A 27,148-nucleotide genomic window follows, 5' to 3' on the forward strand; every position below is an offset into this window, starting at 1 on the left:
GGTAAATTAGCAGCTGAAATAATACACACACACATACACACAGAAAGAGAGTGCCATAATCACTCTATAAGAGCAAAACTGATATGTTCAAAAAGAGAATTTTAAAAATCTATGGGAATAGAGTTGAGAGGCACTTCCCTACAAGTTAATCCTTCAGTCTGGGTTTGGGCAATGGCCTAAAATAGCAGTTCTCAAATAGAAACGGATATGTGGGAGGTGCTTGTATGAGCACGATCACTGGAGCTCTTCTCAGAGTTCACAAGGCTTTGCTCATCCTTGGAAAATTGGAGGGTACGCATATTCTTCAAAAGACACTCTCTTCCAAAAGATCAGGTTATTCTGGTATTGCCCTTTCCTCATTCATTCTGCCGCCAACATTTTTGAAAATCAGCAAAAAATAAAAAGAGTTCCTGTTCTGATTTACTGGCAGGGTTATTGATAGGAAAGAATGCCATTGATTTTGTAAACTTGTAAAATATACAAATATATAAAAATATTTATTACATCAAAATCATTATCTTTGTAATCTAGAAGAAATATCAGTGCTATTCTAATATTGAACACATGTTGACTTTATGTTGTTTAAAATTTCCATTAGATTGACCTAGCCTGCCATTTAATTTTTTTTCATGGATGAATTTGCAGGTCACATATATGATTGAATCAGAGGGTTGGAAATCTGATCTTTTAGATGTGTACAAACAGACCAGAGAAGGTAAGTGAATTATTTAAGCTCACACAGTAGTTTTCTTTTTAATGGACTTTACTTTTTTAGAGCAGTTTTAAATTCATAACAAAATGGAGAAGAAAGTACAGGGAATTCCCATTAATCTTCTGCCCCCACAAGCACAGCTTTCCACACCCACAGTGGTACGCTTGTTAAAGTCAATGAACCTGCATTGACACATCACTATCATCCAAAGTCCATAATTTACATTAGGGTTCACTCCTGGTGTTGTTCATTCTATGGGTTTTAGCAAATGTATAATGATATGTATCCACCATTGTAGTGTCACACAGAATAATTTCACTGTGCTAAAAATCCTGTTTTGCTTATTCATCTCTCCCTCTTCCCTAATCCCTGAAAATCACTTATTCTTTTACTGTCTCCATGCTTTTGCCTTTTCCAGAATGTCATATAGTTGGAATCATACAGTATGTAGCCTTTTCAAATTGACTTTTTTTACTTACTAATATGCATGGTAGGTTCCTCCTCTTTTTTTTTTTTTTTGCTTGATCACTCATTTCTTTAAAATGCTGAATAAGGAGTACCTGGGTGGTTCAGTCAGTTAAGCATCCAACCTGTGATTTTGACTTAGGTCATAATCTCAGGGTGGTGGGTTTGAGCCCCGCATTGGACTCCACACTCAGTGGGGAGTCTGCTTGAGATTCTTTCTCTCCCTCTCCCTCTGCTCCTCCCCCAACTGTGCTCTCTCTTTCTCTCCAAAATAAATAAATAAATCTTTAAAAAAAATAAGATGCTGAATAATATTACATTGCTAGAGTGTACCTCAGTTTCTTTTTGCATTCACCTACTGAAGGACATCTTGCTTGCTTCTAAGTTGTGGCAATTATGAATAAATAAATGAATAAATAAATAAAAAAAATATTTGTGTCCTCTTTCAAGCTATTAACTTTACTTTCTGCTATGAAGGTGTAAGATTTCCCAGTTTTATCAACCATCTGACTTAAATCTTCTCTTTGGGGTATTTTTGACCCATCATAAAACCAAACCTCAAAGCCAACACAGGGTAATTTTCCACCAAAGTGCATTTACACTACCTTGTATAATAGGTGATTTTTAGAGTCTTAGATCTTATAAGCTGAACCTGGAAGTATATTCCTATTTCCTGAAATACTTCTGGTAATTTGTCAAGTCCATACCCATGATGTTGTCAGCAGGTAAGCACATTCTATGAACAAGAGAAAATCTTTTCCATCATTTGGATGATAAATAATAATCGCATTTCAAACAGTAAATATATGAACTCCTTTAGAAAATTTGCTCACCCCTTCTCTGAATAAAGCATATTTACCAACATATTTATGGTTTTCAGTCTGATTGATTTTAACCTATAAATAATTTAAAAAAAGATGTAATGGTTCATAATGTACAATTCTGATAACACAACTATGGCTACGCACCTCAGGTTTCGCTTTCTTCAGAAAAAAAAAGTTAGCATTTTATAATCTGCCAATACTACTTTATTTAATCATTTTTGACTATGTCAATGTCAAAGCTGTCCTCCGAATAAGTAACGTCTAAAGTGTACAGCCCATGGACCAAATGTTATCCAAGTCCATGTGCAATCTGAGTCACAATTTCTAGGGCAAATGTAATTATGAGTATCAAATCAAGTATAGTGTTTTTTATAATGTCATTTTCAATTAAGTTGCTAGCCTAAAATAGGCCATTTTAATGTTCACATTTTACCTAAGAGGTGAGTTCCTAGGGTAGTATGTAATGAAAATGAAGATACAATATTCTTGTGAAAATCTGGTGCATGATATTTTAAACTTTGCTTTTTGAAAAGGTTTTCATTCTGCTTTTTTACATCTCTGTTCTTTTTATTATGGTACATTTCTTTTTAAATTTAAATTCAATTAATTAACATATAGTGTATTATTAGTTTCAGAGGTAGAGTTTAGTGATTCATCAGTTGCATATAACACCCAGTGCTCATTACATCAAGTGGCCTCCCTAATGCCCATCACCCAGTTACCCCACCCCCTCCACCCACCTCCCCTCCAGCAACCCTCAGTTTGTTTCCTAGAGTTAAGAGTCTCTTATGGTTTGTCTCCCTTTCTGATTTCATCTTATTTTATTTTTCCCTCCCTTCTGCTATGATCCTCTGTTTTGTTTCTTAAATTCCATATATGAGTGAAAGCATATGATAATTATCTTTCTCTGATTGACTTATTTTGCTTAGCATAATACCTTCTAGTTCCATCCACATCGTTGTAAATGGTAAGATTTCATTTTTGATGGCTGAGTAATATTCCATTGTGTATATATCCTACATCTTCTTTATCCATTCATTTGCCAATGGACATCTCGGTTTTTTCCACAGTTTGGCTATTGTAACATTGCTGCTATAAACATTGGGGTGCAGGTGCCCCTTTGGATCACTATGTTTGTATTATTTGGGTAAATACCTAGCAGTGCAATTTCTGGGTCGTAGGTTAGCTCTATTTTCAACTTTTTGAGGAACCTCCATACTGTTTTCTAGAGTGGCTGTACCAGCTTCATTCCCATCAGGAGTGTAAGAGGGTTCCCCTTTCTCCGCATCCTCACCACCGCCTGTCGTTTCCTGACTTGTTAATTTTAGCCATTCTGACTGGTGTGAGGTGAAAGTTCATTGTGGTTTCGATTTGTATTTCCCTGATGCCAAGTGATGTTGAGCATTTTTTTCATGTGTCTGTTGGCCATTTGTATGTCTTCTGCCCATTTCTTGACTGGACTATTTGTTTGTTGGGTGTTGAGTTTGATAAGTTCTTTATAGATTTTGGATGCTACCCCTTTATCTGATAAGACATTTGCAATTATCTTCTCCCATTCCATAGGTGGTCTTCTGGTTTTGTCAACTGTTTCCTTTGCTGTGAAAAAGCTTTTTACCTTGAAGTCCCAATAGTTAATTTTTGCTTTTGTTTCCCTTGCCTTTGAAGATGTGTCTAGCAAGAAGTTGCTTCAACCGAAGTCAAAGAGGTTGCTCCCTGTGTTCTCCTCTAGGATTTTGATTGATTCCTGTCTCACATTTAGATCATTCATCCATTTTGAGTCTATTTTTGTGTATGGTGTAAGCAAATAGTCCAGTTTCATTCTTCTGCATGTGGCTGTCCAATTTTCCCACAACCATTTGTTGAAGAGATGGTCTTTTTTCCATTGGATGTTCTTTCCTGCTTTGTAGAAGATTAGTTGACCATGGAGTTGAGGGTCCATTTTGGGTTCTCTATTCTGTTTCATTGATCTATGTGTCTGTTTTTGTGCCAGTATCATACTGTCTTGATGATTACAGCTTTGTAATAGAGCTTGAAGCACAGAATTGTGATGCCACCAGCTTTGCTTTTCTTTTTCAACATTCCTCTGGTTATTTGGGGTCTTTTCTGGTTCCATACAAATTTTAGGATTATTTGTTCCAGCTCTGTGAAAAATGTTGATGATATTTTGATAAGGATTGCATTAAATGTGTAGATTGCTCTGGGTAGCATAGACATTTTAACAATATATTTTCTTCCAATTCATGAGCATGGAATGTTTTTCCATTTCTTTGTGTCTTCCTCAATTTCTTTAATAAGTGTTCTATAATTTTCAGAGTTGAAATCCTTTACCTCTTTGGTTAGGTTTATTCCTAGGTATCTTATAGTTAGTGATGCAATTGTAAATGGGATCAATTCCTTAATTTCTCTTTCTTCTGTCCCATTGTTAGTGTATAGAAATGCAGCTGATTTCTGTGCATTGATTTTATATCCTGCCACGTTGCTGAATTGCTGTATGAGTTCTACCAATTTTGGGGTGGAGTCTTTTGGGTTTTCCACATAGAGTATGTTGTCATCTGTGAAGAGTGCAAGTTTGACTTTTTTGCTGATTTGGATGCCTTTTGTTTCTTTTTGTTTGATTGCTGAGGCTAGGACTTCCAGCACTATGTTGAACAACAGTGGTGAGAGTGGACATCCTTGTCATGTTTCTGACCTTAGGGGAAAAGTTTTCAGTTTTTCCTCCTTGAGAATGATATTCACTGTGGGTTTTTCACATATGGCTTTTATGATATTGAGTTATACTAAGTACAAATACTTGCTATCTTCAAAATAGTTATAAAGATCCAAAGTAGAAGGCTGATCCAATTGGCAATGCATTTTCACCTCATGTTGGACTATTTGTACCCATTCCAACTTTCTAGTCTATTATTTTGACTGCAACTGCAGAGCCAGTGTGAATGGACTCAGTGCTGTAGACCCAAGCAAATGATCCTTTACCAAGCAGATTTCCAACTTTCAAATTTCCTACCTTCTCTCCCATACAGGACACATATTTCCAGACACTGGTTTTGCTCCTATTAAGCTCAGTTCCCATTAGGCTAAGTTTCCATGGCTACAGTTCCAATGGCAAAAACACAGCCACAAAAAGGTCTCCAAGACATCTTCCAAGTCAGGAATATGCCTCTGAACTTCCATTTTAGAAAACTAGGGCTGGTTGACAAAATAGCAGTAATGGGAACAAAAATACCACCCTACCTCCACTACTCTCATTACTACAACATAAAAAAAATTCATGCATGTGTTGGAAATTTTAGGGAATTCCCATGCAATCAAGTACCCAATACTTCTATTGCAAAGGTCAAAGAAGCAGAGTTCCCATGTATAGACAGTTTTTCCTTTAGGGGATTTTTTACTCTGTAGTGGTTTGACAATTCTGGAGTCAGTTTGCCTGGTTTAATCTTTCACTTTGCCATATATTAGCTGTGTAGCTTTTAAAAGACACTGAACTACACCGGGTCTCAATTTCCTTAAAAGTAGCTAGTGTTTATCTCATTGGCTCGTTTATCTCATTGGCTCGTTGAAATATGTAAGCTCCAAATAGGAGTTTTCTATATTGTCAGAGGCATTGGAGAGGGATTCATGTGTTGTATGGGCCATTGTATCTCAGAGTTGGCAAGAACCTTAGAGACCAAGTGCATGTTTATATGCCAAATTTTTAACCTGTTTGAACTTCTAATTTTTCAATTGTTTTTTTAAAGATTTATTTATTTATTTATTTATTTATTTATTTATTTATTTATTTATTTTTCTGAGAGAGAGAGAGCACAAGCAGGGGGAGCAGCAGGCAAGCAGGCAGAGGGAGAAGCAGGCTCCCAGCTGAGCAAGGAGCCCAATGAGGGACTCCACCCCAGGACCCTGGGATCGTGACCTGAGCTGAAGGCAGATGCTTAACCAACTGAGCCACCCAGGCGTCCCTCAATTGTTTATTGTTATTTTAGACAATTCTGTGGAAGTGAATAAATGAATAAATGAATAAATTCTTATCTTTAGCTCATGGCTCACAGTAAGAACTGTACGTCCCTATGCATTAACTCTTACAGAATGGTATAAGGAGTCCAGAGTGTATGAATTCCCTCTGTATCATATAATATTATATCTAATATATTAGAGTGAGAAAAAACATGATATGGATTATATTTAAGGAACTTCAATCATTTATTGAGCAAAAGTTAATTATAGAAGGAAGGGTGAAAGGAGCACTTTTCCTTGATATGAAAAAGATACTTATTATTAGGTAAGTTTTCCTCACTTATGGGAAACAACATGTGGGGAGTATACCACTATACACTTCTGATTTTACTAACACAGAGTGGGATGGAATTATTGTTAATTCTATTCAAATGGAACCCATGTTACTAAGAATCCACTGAATCTAGCTAAAATCTTCTCTTATGGTAGTAGACTACCTTCATCTTCCAGTAACTCAATGACCCTTCCCCCAGGAGCACTCACTGTGATGAGCAGAGGCCACATGACATGGATGCAAGAATACCAGGACTTCTTTAGAAACATATCCAGTATTTTGTTGTACATCTTCCAGTCTGGAGATGAGTGAGTTAGAAGAAAAGCAGGAATCATGATTTCTATTATTTGGACAGATAGAAGAGAATAACCTCTGAGGAACAAGCATCCACCCTCTTTGTGGAGAACTTGAAACCTGGTTTCAGTCTGTCTATGACCTATCTAACAACAGTGTTGTGTTAGGGACAATGCCCCCTCCTTCTCCCTCCCTCTACCTACTTTTCATCCCTCCAGGTCTGATGTATGTGATGTTCTTAAAGAGAAGATGTGGGTGCAGCATCTGGCTGAGGGAATCAAAGATGTTTTGCATGTCAAGGTGATTCATTACTAATTAGGTAAAACCAACTCTGGAGGAGAAATTCCTGATGTGTAACCTTTAGGTACATAGTTGTGAAGCCAGAGTGATCAGTGTAGAAGACAGGAGAGACAAAACTCTTAACTTGGAGCCAATAAAGATCCTTAGCAATTTACTTACTTATATTCTAGTAGTACTTTGTAGTTTCCTAAGATTTCAACACTATATATCATTCAGTAATAACCTTGTGAATGAAGCAGGGCAAGAATTATGATGCTCATTGTACAGAAATACAAAGTGACTTGCCTGAGGTCACAAAGGTGATAGATGTGCAAAATGGAACCCACATGTTGGTCTCCTGACTCTCAGTTTAGTGCTTTCTGAACTGCATCAAGTCCTAAGACACGATGATCTTTCTGGCCAGCCCTTAAAAATTACACACATACATGTATTTGGTCTGCATGCATACATTCATGCATGCATGAATACTTTTTGTTTGAGAGAGAGAGAGAGAGCATGTACGCATTGCACCTGCATGTGAGCGGGGAGTGGGGAGGGGCAGAAGAGAGTGAATCTTAAGCAGGAACCACGCACAGCATGGAGCCCAATGTGGGGCTTGATCTCATGACCTAGAGATCATGACCTGAGCTGAAATCATGAGTCTGATGCTTAATTGACTGAGCTACCCAGGCGGCCCCATACTTTTTTTCATTGTAAACGTATATATGCTTATTGCAGAAACACTGACAGGAGAATAAAGAAGAAAATGTGTCCCATGCACCTAAAAACTATTACCATTAACATTTAGTATATTTTCTCCACAATCAAGTGAAATTTTGCTATGAGCGGGGAGATTTCGTCTATTTCACTGGGTTAGGGTGTATTTGAAAAATAATGTTAAAATAGTTTTTAGATGTTTGCCCTTAGAAATATGTGACTACATTTCCTTCCTTGACTCTGCTTGTGTGCACTCAACCCATCTCCTCAACCTGGGCTTTTGATAAATCGAAAGTTCTTGCTAATTCTGCCTTCAGGTAACTGTTGTGTCTTTTTTCTCTTCTCATCTTTAATAGCATACCCAATCTCTAGCTAATCATTTTCTACTACCTCATGAGATTCTGTCAAGTCATCTCATTTCCTCCCCTTCTCCTTCCCAAGTTCCTTTCCTCTTGAACCTGGTCTACATCAAGTCCAGTGAAAAAGATGAATTGTCAACAGACTTAAGTTCTCCTCCCATTTATAAGTAATTGTGCGACCCTAAGTGAGCAACTTCACTCTTCTGAGCCTTACTTTTGTCATCTTTAAAATGAGTCTGGCTCATATAATTTTTAAGCTCCTCTCCAGCATTCTTAGATTCCATTATTAAGTAAATTCATGCCAGACTGTGAGTGCCAGATAACCCTGACCTCCCAGGAGAAATTATATTTCAAAAGTGACCTCTTCTTGCTAATCCAGATTAATTTGTTCATGAGGTCACTCAATCTTTTATATATTCATTCAACAAATATTTGTAAAGTATATCCTAAGGTTGGGGGAGGCATGGGTCAGTAAATGATAGAGTATCCCTGACATCATGAAGCTTATCATGTAATGAGAATATAGACAAGTACATAGGTAATTATAAACAGGTGTGATATTACTGTAGGGAAAGTACAGGAATTGATTAGCCATGCTAAAAAGTAGCAGTGTAGACTAGGTCTCATCTGGAGAAGTATTTATTTATAGTTATGAATAAAGCAACTTTTAGACATTTTATTATATCATATCAATTTTTATTGAATTCATCATTATATTCTAATTACATAATATAGATTATAATACATCTAATATAATTTCTTTTTATTATATTCATGCAAGGAAGACACAGATACTGGAAAAGCATTTTGAAATCTTTTATAAGTACTATTGAAGAGTTGTGTATTATTAATTCATGGGTCTGATATAATGAGCAGTGACACTGATACATATATACATCTTCGTCTTGACAAAATGTGCCCTTGTTTGAGTTACATTAATTATCTCTCAGCAGGAACTTCTCAGTTGTACCTCTTACACTCTTCAGGAAAGTCATGACACTAGTGCCTCCAGTTCCTTTATTATCTTCCTGGTTTGAAGGAATCACAATGTACTTAGTCACCATCTGCAGATGATAGTTTCTCAGGGACACCATAGCTTTCACACACTCATTATAATCTGCCTGCAGCTCATCATCACCTTTTGAAAGAACAAATTCACGGACTGAGGGGCCTGACTCTAATGAGAGAAGAAATTCCTGGTGAGCTGGTGGCATATAGTTTCTCATTTCCTGGAGGAATCTGGCAGCAGATTCTGAAGGAACAAGAGAGAGAGATTAGGTAGTAGGGAAGCCAAAGCATTTCCCAATCCAGGTGAGAAGAGCAGAGTGAGGTCAGAGTGGGTAGGAGATCACATAATCACCATTGCAGCATGAGGCAATGAAATGCTATTGGTCTTGCTATTAGTAATGATAATTATTGTAATATATACTTAATTCTGAAAACCACATGAGCTGAACTAATTCTTTCATAATAAAGTTTTTTGTTTGTGTGTCCTTTCTCACTTCCCTACTGTATTTGATCCTTCTAAAAAGCTGATGATATAGATAGGGTGTATATAATCTATACTTGACCGATCATAACATGAGTCTAAGAGAGTTTAAGGGACAATTTTTAAATAAATGAATTAACTAAGAAAAAAATGATATTTTCACCTATGCCAATGATTTTCCCTTTGACTATTAAGTAGAAGTTTAGGAAAACAGAGAAAAGTACAAAGTTCTTATTGGAGCTTCTTCTGCCTGCTCTAAACCCCTAGAAGGAATATAATGAATGAGGTTCATCTTTCACCTTTGGTGCATCTTTCAAATTTGAGCTGCTGGGGCAGTAAGCTGACCAAGAGCAGTGCCAAGCCTCCCCTTGTCACTGAGGTCTCTACCTCCCCAACTTCTGTCCCATCCCATTTGCAGGTGACTTTCTCTTTCTGAATCTGATCGTACATTTTCAGAACATGTGCTATGGGCTTCCCCACAGTCAATCAGGCCTTATATACATGCCCAAATGTCAAGTCTGAGAGGGTGATGAACTTAGGTTTTGGTTCTGACTTCACTGCTTTCTAGCTGGTTAATAAGAGCCCATCACTTATCCTCTAATGAAACTTAGAAGTTCCTGCTTGGCTGTCTGTGAAATGGGATGATGACAATATAGTCTTGCCTTACTAATTCTTCTAAAAGTATCAAATAAGCTCAGATGAGATGCTGATGAGAAGTTACTTTTCAGATATTAAAACACTATTGTATTAACATATGAGATGATTATTATTTGTCATTGTCCACTCACCTTCACCAGAACTCTGCTGGATGCCCAGCAGAACGTCGAAGCACTGAAAGATGCTACTTTGGGCTGCACTGCCCCCCGCAAACTTCTTTGGAGTGTTCCAGAAACCTTCATACTTCAGACCCCCTGGCAGTTGGGAGTTGCCTTTCCAGCTAGGCCAGGAAGGAAAAAAAATAATCACTCTTTGGATAATTGCCAAATTTTCAGGTATAAAATCTTATAATAGAGGATGAATGGAAAGTGACATGAGATTAACTTCATTATTCTTCCACACTCTCCTTCCACTCATATTCATGTTTGAGAGTGACAAATAACATGGTTCTGAACAAATTTGGCATAAGTATTCTATAAATGGAACTTTACCTTTGCACTAGCACAGATCATTCCTTTTTTTTTTTTTCTAAATGACTACCTTTCCTGTCCATAACAGTCTATTCTTTCTCTACAAAATGTATTTTATGATAGGAGTTATTTCCTAAACCCGATAGAGAGTGGGGACCATCAGTGGGAATTTGATGTGTTCTTTATGTTAATTCTTTAAGAGAAAACAAATTCAAGCATAAGATTACATACCCGGACAAGTATATGCGAAGAACATTGAAAAATGTGCTGGGGTCCACATATTCTGTAAAAAAGATGAGGTGTGTTTAAGCAGTTATCAGAACTTAGAGAGGAGATCAAGATATTGTAAACAACTGATAGTGGGTTTCAGTTTAGGCTGCAGGAAAGGCATTATGTCAGCTGGTGCAGAAAAAGTCCCTAACGACAAATTCTCTCACTCACCTGACCTTTTTGAGGGGAGCCCCCTGTTCACTGAACAGGGTCTACCGTAGGGGTGACACACAGCTTGGGTCAAAGAACCTAAGCCCACCAGACTCATCCTCAGGAGACCAGTTAAACTGTCAACGTTTCTTTAAAGCTATTTCATATGCTTACTGATAGAACAGGTAAACTACTTACATAAAGAAACAAACCTACACAAAATGAAAAGCAGAAATAAGAGCCTCAAGAGCCCTATGGACACCATCCCTGGGTCTCCCTCCCCAGAGGTTACTAACCTTTCTGATTTAAAGGTCAATCTTTTTGCCAAGGACCAATCAGCAGTAACACAATCACATAAGGCTATCCAGCAGGGCACACTTTTTTTTTTTTTTTTGTAAATCCTTGTTTATGTACTTTTTTAGTTATTGCTGTTTTTTAGCTGTTAATTTTGTAATAACTTCTGAGCTCAGTGGTTTTTCTATGTTGTTTCTTACTTATCTTGTGAAAAAGCAGAATTTGTAGGCAGTTCCTATAAAGCAGAAGCTAAGTATTTCAGAACTTAAAACAGCCTGAACCTTCCACAAGTTTATCCATGGTTTCAGTGGGAGGCAATGACATTATTTAGAGTTAAGGAGACCCAACTTCACAATTTACTACCTGTGTAACCTTGGGCCACTTATCTTATCTCTCCATTAGATTACCTTATCCATAAAATGCACATAATAAAACCTACCACAAGAAAATATAGTTATTTAATGAGATAAAGTGAAAACACACCACTAAGTGAGAGTGTTTTTCTTCCATTTTCTCAACAACTCTAGTCTCAGAAAATCAGAAGCACGTGACTGCGAGCCTTGAATGTTTTCAGGCATACAATATTTACCATTAATTTGTTCAAACTCTTTACGGGCTTGGTGCAGACAAGAAGCTATATAACACAGTGCTTTTTGCATAGTATTCCGGTCCTCATTTTTAACTGCCCTGAATAAATCAGGAATTACCTTAAAGGAAAAAAAAAAAAAAAAAAGATGAACATGTAAGGTTTCCTAGCACTAAATATTGGCATAGAATAAAATTCTCCTAATTCTTAATTCCTAAATTAAATGTAGGATTTCCACTTCATTTTTGGGCTGAGAACCCTTTCATTGTTTGACTAATTTCCTTATATTTAATTAAGCTTGGATTTATTTTTATTTATTTATCATTTAGTTTTATATAGTCTCAGTTCTAATAGTCAAAACCATTAGATTTATGTCACTCTGTGACCTAGTTTCAATGCCAAATTGCATTAAAAATGCATCTCTCCTATTAAGGTTTTAGACTTAATTCTAAATATATGGATCTTGGGGCACCTGGGTGGCTCAGTCGGTTAAGCGTCCAAATCTGGATTTCAGCTCAGGTCATGATCTCAGCGTCATGAGATCCAGCCCCACATCGGGCTCCATGCTGGGCGTGGAGCCTGCTTAAGATTCTTTCTCTCCCTCTGCCCCTCCCCACTTGTGTTCTCTCTCTCTCTAAAATAAATAAACAAATAAATGGGTCTTACATTTTATATTTTAGGTGACACACAAAAATAAATAAACTATTTCTACCAGATGATCCCTTATATCCAATTAACTAATTGAATGCTATATTTAGTCAAGATAAAGTTATTCCATGCATAATATAGTTCAGTTACTAAGTGATCGCTCTGCTTATGCAAATGGAGATAAAAATTTGCTGGTAGGGATGGATGTACTTTGATTGCAGAAGCAGCTGCTATCTCCACCAACAGTGAAACCAGGAAAAATCCTTTACTGCAGTCTCCACCGGGAAACCAGAACAGAATGTCCATGTTCCTAAGAAAATAAGTCAAGGAAGTCAAGAATTTAGCAAAAATACTGGTGTATTCGAGTGCTTTGTAGTTTTCAAGTATTTTTATTCCATTTTAATTTCAAAAAAATCTTGTGAGAGAAGTATGATAGGTTTTACTATCTATGTTATGTGTTTGGGAATATGAGTGTTAGGTCCATTGTCTAAGATCTAATAGTAGATTAAGTTGGGACTTGAAATTCCATTTTAGAATTTGGGACTAGAAATTCCAAGACTATTTCTGTTTCTATTCTCTCATTAATTTTTCACATGTATATATATTACCGTATTTATATATTTATACATATTCAATGCTTATAGAGACATTTGTGAGGTATAATTTTAAGTAGTCTTTTTGCTTCAAATAAATATATTTATCTCCTTATTTTTATCTGTGAACCTGATTCAATTTTTCAATGGTTTACCTGCTTTACAAAGAAATTGGGAAATGCAAATAACTGATTAGACCCTATTTTCTTTCTTTTTTTAAAAAAGACTATTTATTTTTTTTTTTTTTAAGAGAAATTTATTTATTTATTTGAGAGAAAGAGAGATAGAAAGAGAGAGCACAAGCAGTGGTAGGGGCAGAGGGAGAGAAAAAATCTCAAGCAGACTCTGCCCTGAGTGCGGAGCTCTATGCGGGGCTCAATCCCACGACCCATGAGATCATAACCTGAGCTGAAACCAAGAATCAGACATGTAACCATCTGAGCCACCCAGGTGCCCCCCTATTTTCTTTTTTATTGAAGTTTTGCACTAATGCAAACAAGGTCTCAATATCTGTAGATCTATGAAATTCACGTTGGTTAAATTGACGGTCTCTGAAGCCAGTCCATTTCTGCAACTTGTTGCTGCCTCAGAGTTCTCATCTGTAAAATGAGACTCCTCCCATTTAAAAACCTTCCATAGATTTCCATTGTTTTTAAGATGCTATTTAAACCCCTAATCATAGCCAAAAGTCCTACGTAATCTTTTTGCTAACTTTATTTCTTCATCCCTTTTCCACACTACTGCGTCTCAGTCACTACATATGAGCACCACTAGCCTTCCTTCAGTTCCGATAATGCACCACAATTTTCCTCACTTTGAGGCCCTCACTCTTGCTGTTTCTTCCACTATGAACACTCATCTAATTCTTTCCTACTCACTCTTCAGAACTCAGCTTAAATAACTTGTTACAGGGATTCCTTCTTCATCCCTTTTATTTAGTTAGAGTTCCTCAGCCCTTTATCCTCTTACTCTCCTCTTGATCATAAAGCAATTTACATAATTTTCCTATATCTGCTTTCCTCACCAGGGCAGGATTATTCCTAGGATATTTACCTTTGTTTCACTAGCTCCCAGCCTCTCCTCAGTACATAGATTAAAAATGGTAAGGATTGGGTCAAAAAGAACAGGTTTATGTATCTGGCCACTGCGGTCATTAAGGCAAAGACACACAGATGTATGTGCATTTTGCATTTATGCATATTAATTACATTTTTATATACGCAAGTGCTATTTTTGCATATATCTATAGCTACAATATCAAGCAGACACAGTCCTATCACAGTTGTAGATCTAATTAAAGATTGGGATTATTTGCTCTTTAAACAATTACTTGAGTTATTTTTTGCCTGAATTCAACTGGTCTTTTAAAAAAGTACATTTGGAGGATACTGATAAACCTATACTCACTTTGAATAACAATTCTTATAATAAAATAAGAATCAAATACTTACTCGTAAGTCATAGGCCTTGTGAAAGCAGCCGTGAAACAATGGATCAATTGGAAGAGAAAAAGAAAATCAATTTAAAAATCAAATGGCTTTGAGTTATTCTTATTCAATCTAATACTACTTATCTATCAAAGTTAAGATATACACAAAAAAGAAAAATATATATATGTGTGTTTTTTAAAAAATATTTATCAACTAAGCATTGCAAACACTTAGGACTTTGTAAGTAAAAAAAAAAATATTCAAGGAACACACATGTTAGTCAAAACTAGTTGTTACTAATAAACTATTTTTTAATTTAAATTCAATTAGCCAACATATAGCACATCATTAATTTCAGATGTAGATTTCAATAATTCATCAGTTGCATGTAGTACCAGGTACTCATTGCGTCAGGTGCCCTCCTTAATGCTCATCACCAGTTACCCCACCCCCCCATGCCCCTCCCCTCCAGTAACCCTGTTTGTTTCCTATAGTTAAGAGTCTCTCACGGTTTGTCTCCCTCTCTGGTAACTTCCCATTCTTTTCTAGACCAAATCCTTTCGTTTTGTGTTTCCCGGTCTATAGTACTTCTCTGCAGATACACACTGAAAGCCCTGGGGCACCACAAGTCTCTGGTCCCTTTATTGTAACAGATCGCATTGCTTAAAGGAGAGGAGGGGCCTAGATCCTCAGCAGGTGGCACCAAAGGCCCAGGCATTGCCATCTCTACTGCTAAAAATGTGTCAACCCTTTAACTCAACTGGATAGTTAAAAATCAAATTTGTAGAAACACCAAAACATGTTAATAAGGAAAGCCAGACACAAAAGAGTACATACTCTATAATCTCATTAATATGAAATCCAATAGCAGAAAAAAATTAGTTTTTAATATGACAAATCAGAATATCTTTACCTGGAGGTAGAGGAGAAAATTGAATGGAAAGAGCCACAGAGATGATATTCTGTATCTTGCTTAGGGCCTATCCATGTATATAGAACAGTCAAAATCACCAAACTGAACAGTTATGATGGTGCATTTCATTGTATGATAATTACACACCTTTCTCTTATATATTTGTAGTTATAGATATGCCATCAAAAGAAATCATACCACAAAAAAAAAAAAAAGAAATACTCCCAAAACAGAGAAGAAAGCTGTTCTGCCAAAAATTAAACCAATGACTAATGCCTTATTGATGTAAATAGGATGCACTTCTTTAGTTCCTGTTATAATCATAGTTCACATACCCATTGGGATCCTTTTTCTTCCAGTTTGCCAAGACACAGTCTGCATAAACCAGAATAGGAGGCAGACCCAGCTTCTCAGAGACTTTACAGTAAGGAACGGCAATATTCTCTGGCAGGACCTAATGAAAACACAAAATTTAGTATTAACCTTTGAAGTGTCTTCCCTTTTCTTCTGCTTCCTGCTACCTTCCTGCTATTTCTTCTACTACCGTTCCAACTGCTCTATTAGTGCCAAAACATGAGCTGTTCTACATAACCGCAGTCTGAAACCAAACAATGGTAATTTTCTCTTCCTCATTTCATAACTTAGTCTTGGTAATTATTAAATGTTTATGTTTTAGATGTAGGTTGATGTGGACATAATCTAGTCAGAGAGAGAGCAAAAGGAGGTAGAGGGTACAAGGAACAAAGGATGCATCCTTGACTTTCTAATGGCCTGGGAGTTACTTGTAGTCATTTATTTATTCTTGCATCCATCCCATGAATATTTGTTAGGCAACTCTTCTATGCAAGGAGCTCTTTATCTACAGGCAATACAAGGATAAAATCAAATGTCTCCAAGAAATTCAAAGTCGCTTGTAATTAAGACTTTGGGATATGATACATACTTGGAGCACAGCGCTGACAGAAACTCTGTCCGGATGATTTTTTAGAAAACCTTGCCATAGAGTGACGTTGGCGCTCATCCTTGAAGACTTACTTGGGTCAGCAGGAGGAATCTCCTTTAGCCTTTCTATTTCCATGCAGATTGTATCAATTGGAGTGACACTCTTGGCTCTTTCACTCACCCTTCCTCAGAGGAGGTATAGAGGCTTATCTAATTGTTGAGTGTGGGAGTGGGACTGCAGCTCAGCAAACTTTGTATTCACCTCTCTTTATTCCTGAGCCTATTACTCAGGATTCTGCTCCATATCTGGCCACAATCTAAAAGGCTCCTACCTCCATGGGCAATCCTGATGGGTAAATGCTTTCCTAGCAGGCCCATTGTTGCCACACATGCAAGCCATGTTTTCCAACTGCTCTATTAGTCATAATGCTGACCATTTATTCTTTATCTGCCTGACTTCCTCATCTATCAATCATTTGGTTTATAATTAGATGGTCCCATGTAATAATTAAGGTTACCCTTGTCATTAGAAGCCAATGGTTGGAATATGTGTATCCAACCAGGCAAAGGACAGGGATGTGTAGCTCATCTGGAGTAGTGGGCAGTGGGACTGCAGTGGTAGAGGTGGTATGACGATGTGGCCCACTCCACAGTTCTGCAAAAATCATGGGAGCTATAACCTAAGTGGCTTTGTATTAACTTAATACACCTGGTTTAACAAAGATGGTTTAACAAAGAGAACAAAATGTTAGAAGGAGAAACATTGGCTATCAAAGTCACACCTGGATATATGCTTCCCCTTGCAGAGCTTGTGCCTCTGGGAATTGAAATATTTTGGTTTGCAAATGATTTACACGTTTCAAAAGGAAATTTTTGCCTCTTTCTGATTTAAAGAAAAGATCAAAGGGAAACAAAAGAAAGTTGCTTAATTAAAAAGTTAATTTAAAATGACTTGGGAAAAAGAAAAGATGTTCAAACACATCTTAATCTATTAGAAACATGCAGTAACTAAGAAACTCAGATGCTAGTTTCTAGCCCAGTCTGAAGCAAATTGTGCCTTATATTGATGTATCTTATTTTTTATCCATTTATTTTTCTTTCCTACAATTTCCTCACTTAAATATATTTGTTCCTGGTTTCTAAAATCCTTTTTGGAATAATGTGGTATACAAAAACTAGATAAATTAAAAATATATATTCATGTTTTCTTTTACAATTCTGATCTCCACTTGCATAAATTTATTATCTTTTGATTATCCCATGTACGTTCTGGTCTCCATATTATTTTATTTTTTTATTTTTTTATTTTTTTAAAGATTTTTATTTTATTTATTTGACAGAGAGAGAGAGAGAGACAGCTAGAGAGGGAACACAAGCAGGCGGAGTGGGAGAGGGAGAAGCAGGCTCCTGGCCGAGCAGGGAGCCCGATGCGGGGTTCGATCCCAGGACCCTGGGATCATGACCTGAGCCGAAGGCAGACGCTTAACGACTGAGCCACCCAGGCGCCCCTCCATATTATTTTTTGCTGGTCCTTTCTCTTTTCTGCTCCTCTCCTCTTTAGATAAGCTCTACCAATCTTTCAAGAAGTAGTTCAGGTTCCACTTCTTTGAAGCATTTCATTATTATACCAACTACTTTCCTTCTACTCTCAACTCTCTCATGCTTCTGCTCCTAGCACATGCTGCCCTTTGTTATTTATGATTTTTCTATACAATGCCTACACATTTAGCTAGACTCAGATTCTAGCAAGTCTAGGGAGGTTTTGTGCTTAGGTTGTCAGGCTATCTTATACCTTTTTGTGTCATCAAAATTCTAGACATGATAGTTTGATGATTATAAAGAAGTATAAGATGTTCCCATGATTATGCAGAGCAACTTTTTCCTTTTGTTTCCATATCAGGGGATGACACATCACATCGGTGGACAATATGTGTTGTATATTTAAACAGGATGTGGAAAGAAAAACAAGACAAAATTCCAATTACCTTTGTCAAAAAGGGGAAGAATATTCCCTAAATGACAGAAGGTGCTTCTGGAATCTATTTTATCTCTTTGGGGTTTAAAGGGTTGGTATTACAGTCTGTATTGGTTTCTTGTAATTAGGGTTGCCAGATAAAATACAAGATGATATTATTTTAAATCTAAAGTTATCTGCTGTTGATGAGTAGAATGAAACCCATATGTTCTTCCAAGTTGACAGATGTAAGATAACATTTTAACACTAAGAAAAGCCATAATATGTTCATATCTCCCAAAACTCATAAATAGAGAAAATGTTTCATATTCAAATATGTTGATTATTATGTCATTTACAATGGTAAAATATTAAAAACAAGTACAGTATTTATCAATAGAGGATTGAATAAATAAAATTCAGGAACTCAATGAAAAACTATAAAGTGATTTCAAATGATGACTAAAAGGATTGTGTAATAACTGAGAAATGCTTACAGTAAATTTCAGTGAAAGACACAGAACATACATCTATATACACAGGCTGGAGCAAGTGTGTTACATAAATAAGAGATTAAAAATCCAATAATGATAGCAGTTGGCATGTTAAATCAGTGAATGATTGTTTTCCTTTTCATTTTTTTCTGTTATCCAAGCATCACAAAATCTAGTTATAATACTTTTAGAATGTTTTTTACATTAAATTGGATGTAAATTGTCATGTAACATAAGAAATACCAAAAAATCTCCAAACCTTTCGAACATCTCCATCACCTTGATTCCACACGTATGCCATGGTGATATACCCCAGGGCCAGATGTGCAAGGCGCTGCGACTTGTGATCTCTGAGGGCATCAATACTGTGAATTTTTAACTGAGAATAAAAGACAGGTTGACTCAAATCAGTGCAGGGGACAACACAGCTTCAAAACCAAGGTGAAAATGTTAAGAAGCTCTAATAGAGGAAGACGAATGTAATGCTTTTCCAAACCTGGTCAACTTTTTTACGGAGTTCATTTTTGTCAATCAGTTCAGGCAGATTTTTAGCGATGGAAATCCATTCATCATAAGGCGGAGGTAGCTCCTCCTTGAAAAAAAGAAATGGGACTTTTATTTAGTAGTGAAAATTCTTACAAAGTAGTTTTGCTTCTGACTGATAGTCTGTTTTGCCTCTAGATCAGCTCTGTGCAACGCTGTCCTGTCACACACTGACCTGTCCAGTAACTCCAGTCCCTGCATCGCCACCGGCACACCCAGGACTCACGACCTTCTTTTCTTCTCCTCAAACACTCTTACCTGCCTCTTTTTCACAGGTCGCCTCAGAAGTTCCACTAAAATCATCCTGATTATTCCAGTCTACACTTACAACCCCAGTTATGCACCCTATGTATTATACCTTTACATTGTTGAGTAATTTATTGTTACCTGCTATTTATTTTTTTTCCTGGCTAAATTTTAAGTTTTTTTGAATGGAAAGAAAAATGAGATTTATTAGATGTCAGCAATAGACTAGGCATTTTGCTCAATAAATATTTAATATTATAATGACCTAAAATGTTGATTGTTATCTCCATTTCATAACTAAGGAAAATAAAGCTCAGTTTATGAAGTTGTTTTGAATATATAGTTTGTTGTGAATGAATGTTTGTTTCCACCTTTGAAAAAGCTCTTTCAAAATCTCACTACGTGATGGCAAGGATTTTATCATGCTTTTAATTTTATATTTCTTACAGAACCCGGGACAGTACTGGACATGTAGGAGATGCTATATATTTACATATTGATTGCCTGCTTTGGTACTAGAGGCTTATATTTCACCCAGTAAGTGCAAATAAAAGCCAAACAAAAGTGTCTCCTTGCATCTTATTCTATTTATATTTTCATCTCAAGGGAAAACATGCAAACAAAAGACCTAGACAACACCCTGAAATGAGATTCAGATCTCTGAATAACTTCCCATATGCTCTTTCCCCATGCCTCCTTCATTAAGCTGTTTCCAGACATGTCCTTGAGGTCATCAATACTGAACTATGGAGACATAGCAAAAATGGAGAGATTAACTCACATCAATGTGGGTGAAGTTTTAAGCTACAAAATGAAGCTAATATTGTAAGTAAGCTGTAAGACAAAAAGGCAAATGTAACATAAAATTCAGACATTTTCACCTGCTGCATATAATCGGCCAGGCTTTGTCTGTTAGGGCAGATTTTTAACAATGAAAGATCCAAGCACTAGATAGTCACCTTTCTTGTTTCTCCAAATTTTTCTCCCTAACCACACAAATGCTATCATCTAGTGTTTTTAGTAATACATATATCTTTTTTTGTTGTGTGTTTTACTATGTAGCACAACTGAATTTTTGGTTGTTACTATTTTCCCCAAATAATGGAATTTTTTTGTTGTTGTTGTTATATATCATGATTAGCCTCCTATTTGACAGATGTAAAATTCAATCAGTAATACACTTCTAGTTCAGGGACGCCTGGGTGGCTCAGTCGGTTAAGCGTCTGCCTTCAGCTCAGGTCATGATCCCAGGGTTCTGGGATTGAGTCCTGAATCGGGCTCCCTGCTCAGCGAGGAGCCTGCTTTTCCCTCTGCCTGCCGCTCCCCCTGCTTATGTCTCTCTCTCTCTCTCTCAAATAAGTAAGTAAATAAATAAATAAAATCTTTAAAAATATATATATGCTTCTGGTTTGGAGGGGGTTTAAATGGTATAATATGAATCAATGAAGAATAACACAGAGGGTCATTCAACTTCTGCTAGATTAGTGAATGTATTTTGTATCTACGTGGAATTAGAAGACACATTATTTTCCTTTGGAATAGAAAGCTGATAGATTATAAGAGGTGAAATGGATATTTTTGAGTTTATAATTTCCAGGAAAGATCTTCAGTGAAGAAATAAAAGTAGCCCCTAATTTATTTTTCTTGTTTCAGGACATGATCTAACTTCCTAAGCATCTTAAGTAGCAACATTATTTTTTAAGTAGTTCGAGAAGGGTTTTGTTTTTCTTTGGTTTGGGGGTTTTGCTTTACCCCTTGGAATCTGTTCTAGAGGTCTCCGTAACTATCATAATGTCTTAATTTTTAAGAGAACTTATTGTGGGGGAAAATGATAGGAGGTTTCACAGTTTCTGAAAAAGATTTTTGTTCTTCTACCACTGATATGTGCATTTTCAAAACCATCTTATTCTGGCACTTTGGTGTGCTTGAATGGAGGAGTAGCAAGTCTGAGTATTACTTATTTGCAAATATAAGGTAAACTAGGTGCTTTTAGCAATAACATTAAATTAACTTAATAATTTGAGGAGAAGAATTAGATTGGGAGGAAGAATTTGCTTTAGATTTGCCTGTATTATATAAGGTATTTACAGAATGTTATCTCTAAGTACAGTTAAATTGGATTTCTACTAAAAATATATTTGCTGCATTTACAGATGCCCTCTAGGGGTGCCTGGGTGGCTCAGTCAGTTGAGCATCCAGCCCTTGGTTTTGGTTCAGGTCATGATCTTAGTGTAGTGAGATCGAACCCTGCATCAGGCTCTGGGCTTAGTGGGGAGTCTGCTTGAGATTCTCTCTCCCTCTGCCCCTTCCTCGCTCATTCTCTCTCTCTCTAAGATAAAAGATGCCTCTAGAATACAGACTCTGTTTGAGCTATAATAAATAGATATATACTTGTATATAGAATTGTCACAACATGTAACTGGTTCCTAGAAATCATATGGAATTTCATGGACCTTATTAAACCCAAGAGTGGGGTAGGGAAGAAGCAATGCCTTATCATATCTTCTTCTCTCTCTCTCTTTTTTTTAAGATTTTATTTATTTATTTGACAGAGAGATAGACAGAGAGCACGGATAGGCAGAGTGGCAGGCAGAGGGAGAAGCAGGCTTCCCGCTGAGCAGAGAGCCCGATACGGGGCTCGATCCCAGGGCCCTGGGATCATGACCTGAGCTGAAGGCAGACGCTTAACCGACTGAGCCACCCAGTGCCCTGATATCTTCTTCTATTAAGAGAAGCAGCATATTATAATAATTTTAAGATCATGGACTCTGGAGCCAGACTAGTCAGGTTCACATTCCATCTCTGTCATTGCTAGCTGTGTGAGTTTGGGTAATTACCTAAATTCTGCCTGGCTTAAATTTCTCATCAGGAAAATTTAGGATACCTTTTAGGATGGTTGTGAAGATGGAGTAAGAATATTTGTAAATTGCTTAATAATGCTATATAAATATTTAATAATTGAAGTAGATAATAAGATGGTTTTCATGGCATTCTTTGGAATACAACTTAGAAAAATGTAGTTTTAAAGGCAAACATTTACTCTACATGTCTTGCTATTTGTAGGCAAAGCTTGTAAAAACAAAAAAAGGTAGCTTAGACTCACTTGAATCTTATGCTTAGTAACAACAAGCAGTATTAATACAACACACAGTTGCTTGATATACCATCTCAAAAACCTAATCAAAGCAGTAACATACACTTCATACAATTTAAGGTATATCAGCCAAGACAGGGGGTTCCTTTGACTCATGGATCATTTATCACTTTGTTTTTTTCAAAATGCCCTCCAAAAATGCAGTTGTATTAAACCAAAATACTTCTATAGTTTCCTTATCTCATCACTTTCCTTATCTGCATTAGGTAGCTAAAAAGTGCATTTAATACTAAATTTCTAGGCAGAAAATTTTAAGTTAAGTATGAACTATTTATTAAAACTTGGCCTCTAGTTTGGGCACTGCCTTATCCCTTTGTTTAGTAAAAATTACTGAACCACATTTGTTCAATAGAAGTAAACTTGTCCAGGTAAGCAATGATAATAAAACATTTTTGCCCATATCTTAGTGCCCCATCTTACCAGTGGATTTGGCAGAGCGAAGCCCACCTCTTCATCTATATGGTATTTTTCAAAAATTTCCTGAGAACTTTCCATAAGAAGTCTGCCATTATGAGCCATCCTTGCAGTTTCCTCCTTTGGTCCTCCTCAGTTTGATGGGGTTTCAGAGCATCTATTCATTATAAAGGCTGCCATAGCCAATGACCACAAACTTACCACGTAGGCAGTAAGAACTGACTTCCACTTTTGGAATAGTTTCATTTTCTTTCTTTGTAATTTGATAAACAATAAAACCACAAAGGCATCACTATTCATCATATGAAGAAACTGAAAGCTTATGTTCCTATGAAATGTTTATCAGTGGGAACATTTGTTTACTGCCATTGGGGAAGTCAGAAAGAAACTGAAATAACAAAAACCATGAAAATAGGTAACCAGAAAAATACATGTTTTATGGGACCTTTTAAATCTTTGAATTAAGATAATGAATTTGACCTGGGCTAAAGTCCTAAACTATCATTTAGTCAGCACTGTCATTGGCTTTCCTGAAAGTCTCCAGGGTTCTATGAAATATCAGTGTCTTATTTTGGCAGCCATGAAATGCAACCTGTGGTACATTGAACTATTAGTCAATTGACTCTGAACTAGAAAAAAAGTGGAAGCACATGAGGAATTAAGATAGTACCCCTCTATACCCCCATTTTCTTACCCAATCTTTTATCTGTGCTCACAATGATAACACTTCTTTCTTCTTTTTATTCCTTATGAGTCTTTTTTAGGAAGACTTTTCTGCATCTCTACTATATTTGACTGCTAAGGACTGATTATGAGGCAACAGTCCTTCACATTTGGAGAATTTGTGATGTGTTACAAGTTTAAATAAAGGATTAAATACCTTGAAAATGTTTCTTTCAAAATGCAAATTAAAATTGCATTTGGTAAAGGTTTTTGAGGGTGCATGCAGTTCTGTGGTCCCTTACAGGCATTGTTTGATCTTAATAAAGCTGAAGCAAAAGCAGAAAGCATATCGTTCTTTTTGATGATCAAAAGGAGAAAAGAGATCAGGAGTTAGTGTTCAGTACATTATAAGAATGCTGTTTTGTCATCCAGCTTATCAGTACTTGAGATAACTTTTAATGGTGCATGACTTTGCATTCTAGAATAGTTATCATACTATTCTTTCCTATTACATCATGAGTTGTTTTTCTTTTTTAATATGTAGTTTTATAAGAATATGGTCTTCTTATAATAAAAGTAAGTGAAATTGAAATCAAAATTATACAGCAAAGAGAACACTTGGCTATGCCTCTTTGAAATGAATGATTACTCATGCTGGTATTTCTGAAACCAGGCCCAAGGCAAAAGAAGCAAACAAAAAAAAAGTATCATGTTGGGTTATCATATGAAAGCCAAAAATTCCAAAAAACTTTTAAGAATTAGAGAACGTGTTATTTCTATGGTTTTTCACTCTTTGTGCCTGAATTTTTTTCGTGGGTGAATCAAAACAGATACATGTAATGGAGTTTCAGATAATTCTGTCTTGGAAAAGTTTCTGAAGATTGATTTTTTTTTAAGAAGCATGACTTGATAAAAACTTTTCTTGACTCTGCTTATCCAACTACTTCATTAAATTTGTCCTACTTTTGGGGGGGTTGGGTGGCTCAGTTGGTTAAGCATCCGACTCTTGACTTTGGCTCAGGTCATGATCTCAGGGTCATGATCTCATGGTCATGAGATTGAGCCCCACTTCAGGCCCTGCGCTCAGTCCTCTTCCTCTGCCCCTTCCCGTTCTCGTGCATGCTCACACACCTTCTCTCTATAATAAATAAATAAATAAATAAATAAATAAATAAATAAATAAATAAATCTTTAAGAAATCCATCCTACCTTTGACTGCAGAAACAATAATATTTTAGTATCCTACTTTATTCTCTGCTTATTTATCTCCTTCTACACACTTTTACCCTTTTCATATTTCTGAAACTACATTCTCAATTGATCCTCAGTCCTCATTTATCTTGATTTTTCTTCAGTAATAACCATATCTCACTGAAAATCCCTTTTCACATGGTGTCAAAAAAACACTTTTTAAATTTTTTTTTAAACTTATGACCCTGAGGTCAAGACTTGAGCAGAGATCAAGAGTCAGATGTTTAATGAACTGAGCCACCCAGGCACCCCTTCAGAAAAACATCTTAATTTTACTATCATCAGTAGAGTCTTTATCTTTTTCTTTAGCTTTTTACCTGTGGCCAGGTCATTGTGGAAGAAAGCTCCTGAAAGTCAAAACTCAGCATTTTGCTCTATAGCCTCCCAGCTCTGACAGATATGAATCTGTCTGCCTTACATGTATCACCTGTTTTGATGACTTGGTCATGTACTGCCTGACTTATCTCCACAGCTATAAACTACATTTCCAATTGCCTGGTGAACATTTCTGTCTGGAAATCCTGTTATCTTGTTTCATAGGGCACAATACCAGAACTATTGTGAATAGACCTAGAAAAGGACTTTTATTCAGGACCATGATAAACACAATTTTTTTCCCTGATAACATGTGATCATATATGATAATCCAAGTTTCTCTTTGCCATTATGTTATGCTAGTTTATGTAAAGAGCAGCTTTGTTTTATTATTTTTTTATTTTTTATTTTTTTAAAGATTTTATTTATTTATTTGAGAGAGAGAATGAGATAGAGAGAGCATGAGACGGGGGAGAAGCAGACTCCCCGCTGAGCAGGGAGCCCGATGTGGGACTCGATCCTGGGATTCCAGGATCATGACCTGAGCCGAAGGCAGTCGCTTAACCAACTGAGCCACCCAGGCGCCCAAGAGCAGCTTTGTTTTAAATAAAAGATTTTTCAGTTAAAAAAGTAAAGTGATCAAGAGCATACAAGAAGAATGAAGAAATATTGAAATATCAATATCCACTGACATTCACCATTAATGTTTTGGTGATTATGTTTTCTATGTTTTTTTGTTTACATTAATAATATAAAAAATTTTCTGAGCACTTATTTGTGTCAGGAATTTTAAAATTTTGTTTATAATAACTAATGTAACATTTATTATAGTCTTACGAGGAAATCCTCATGATAGCCCTAAGAAGTTAAGGTAGTTCAGGATTTTCTATGCTTCTAGTTGCCTGAACAAAACAAAATTAAATACTCCCTTGAAAGAAGTACCCCTAAGTATTTTTGTCACTTTTATAGACATCTGACAGTTATTAGCTAAATAATCAGGCACACTGTGTAATATCATGAAAGCAACAAACTATAGAATAGACCCACGGGGAATTAGATAAAAGAAAAAGGAAACACAGACTTTAAAAGTAATTTGTTTAATATATTCAAAAAATAAAAGACAATATCGGGAAATTTTGCAGAAAATGTGAAAACCAAATGAATATGCTGGAATTAGAATCATTGATAAGAGAATTAATGAATTTGCAGTTATAGCTGAAGAAAATACAGATTAAATCCTGAAGAGGAAGAAAAAAAAAAGATGGAAAAGAGAGAGAGAAATAGAATAAAACACACAGAGAGAGGGTAAAGTGAGGAAATCCAGCATAGATGCAGTCTGAGTCTCAAAGGATGAAAAGATAGAAAGTAGAGAGAAGCAATAAGGCTGAAAAAAATTTAAACATGGTAAAAGACTCTAAGTCACAAATAGACAAAACACTATTTAAAAGGGTTAAATTAAAAGAAACCTATAGACACAATAGTAAAACAGCAAAAAAAAAAAAAAAAAGATTAAAGTCTTTAAAGTTTATTTTATTTTTCTTTCAAGATTTTATTTATTTATTTGAGAGGGAGAGCATGATCCTGGAGGAGGGGCAGAGGGAGAAGGAGAAGCAGACTCCCCACTGAGGAAGAAGCCAGATGTGGGGCTCCATCCCAGAACTCCAAGATCATGACCTGAGCTGAAGACAGATGCTTAACCAACTGGGCCACCCAGGCATCCAAAAAATCTTTAAATTTTAAAAT

At 36.2% G+C, this 27,148-nt stretch overlaps 1 protein-coding gene and 1 long non-coding RNA gene across 6 annotated transcripts in view; one reads left to right on the forward strand and one right to left on the reverse strand.

The window, feature by feature from the left end:
- Positions 1-19,948, forward strand: part of LOC118538370 (uncharacterized) — a 64,930-nt gene extending 44,982 nt beyond the window's left edge. For 3 of the 5 annotated variants that reach the window (XR_013446617.1, XR_004918583.2, XR_013446619.1), the window contains 3 exons: positions 646-715; positions 18,272-18,397; positions 19,501-19,948. This is a non-coding gene — a long non-coding RNA (uncharacterized LOC118538370). Of the gene's footprint in view, positions 1-645; positions 716-18,271; positions 18,438-19,500 lie in introns of all 5 variants that reach the window. The other 2 variants (XR_013446618.1, XR_004918584.2) reach the window with 2 other exon arrangements.
- On the reverse strand, positions 8,670-23,353 carry IDO1 (indoleamine 2,3-dioxygenase 1). Its single transcript, XM_036096272.2, has 10 exons — positions 23,183-23,353; positions 19,316-19,411; positions 19,079-19,198; positions 15,765-15,883; positions 14,538-14,552; positions 12,704-12,803; positions 11,849-11,966; positions 10,777-10,828; positions 10,207-10,355; positions 8,670-9,181 (listed from the first exon to the last, which is right to left on the reverse strand). The coding sequence occupies exons 1-10, from the start codon at positions 23,279-23,281 to the stop codon at positions 8,865-8,867; spliced, it is 1,185 nt and encodes a 394-aa protein (XP_035952165.1). The 5' UTR covers positions 23,282-23,353; the 3' UTR covers positions 8,670-8,864.
- Positions 23,354-27,148: the final 3,795 nt, after the last annotated feature.

The sequence above is a fragment of the Halichoerus grypus genome, chromosome 3, assembly GCF_964656455.1.
Source record: "Halichoerus grypus chromosome 3, mHalGry1.hap1.1, whole genome shotgun sequence".
Classification (NCBI taxonomy): Eukaryota; Metazoa; Chordata; class Mammalia; order Carnivora; family Phocidae; genus Halichoerus; species Halichoerus grypus.

Bases quoted from the DNA above. Each gene is read 5' to 3' on its own strand.
- IDO1 (XM_036096272.2), bottom strand. From the start codon at position 23,281: ATGGCTCATAATGGCAGACTTCTTATGGAAAGTTCTCAGGAAATTTTT. The intron at 19,199-19,315 runs GTTTGGAAAAGC...TTTTATTCTCAG, and splicing joins TCCGTAAAAAAGTTGACCAG to TTAAAAATTCACAGTATTGA. The intron at 9,182-10,206 runs GTGAGTGGACAA...TTGTTCCTTCAG, and splicing joins CCAGCAGAGTTCTGGTGAAG to AATCTGCTGCCAGATTCCTC.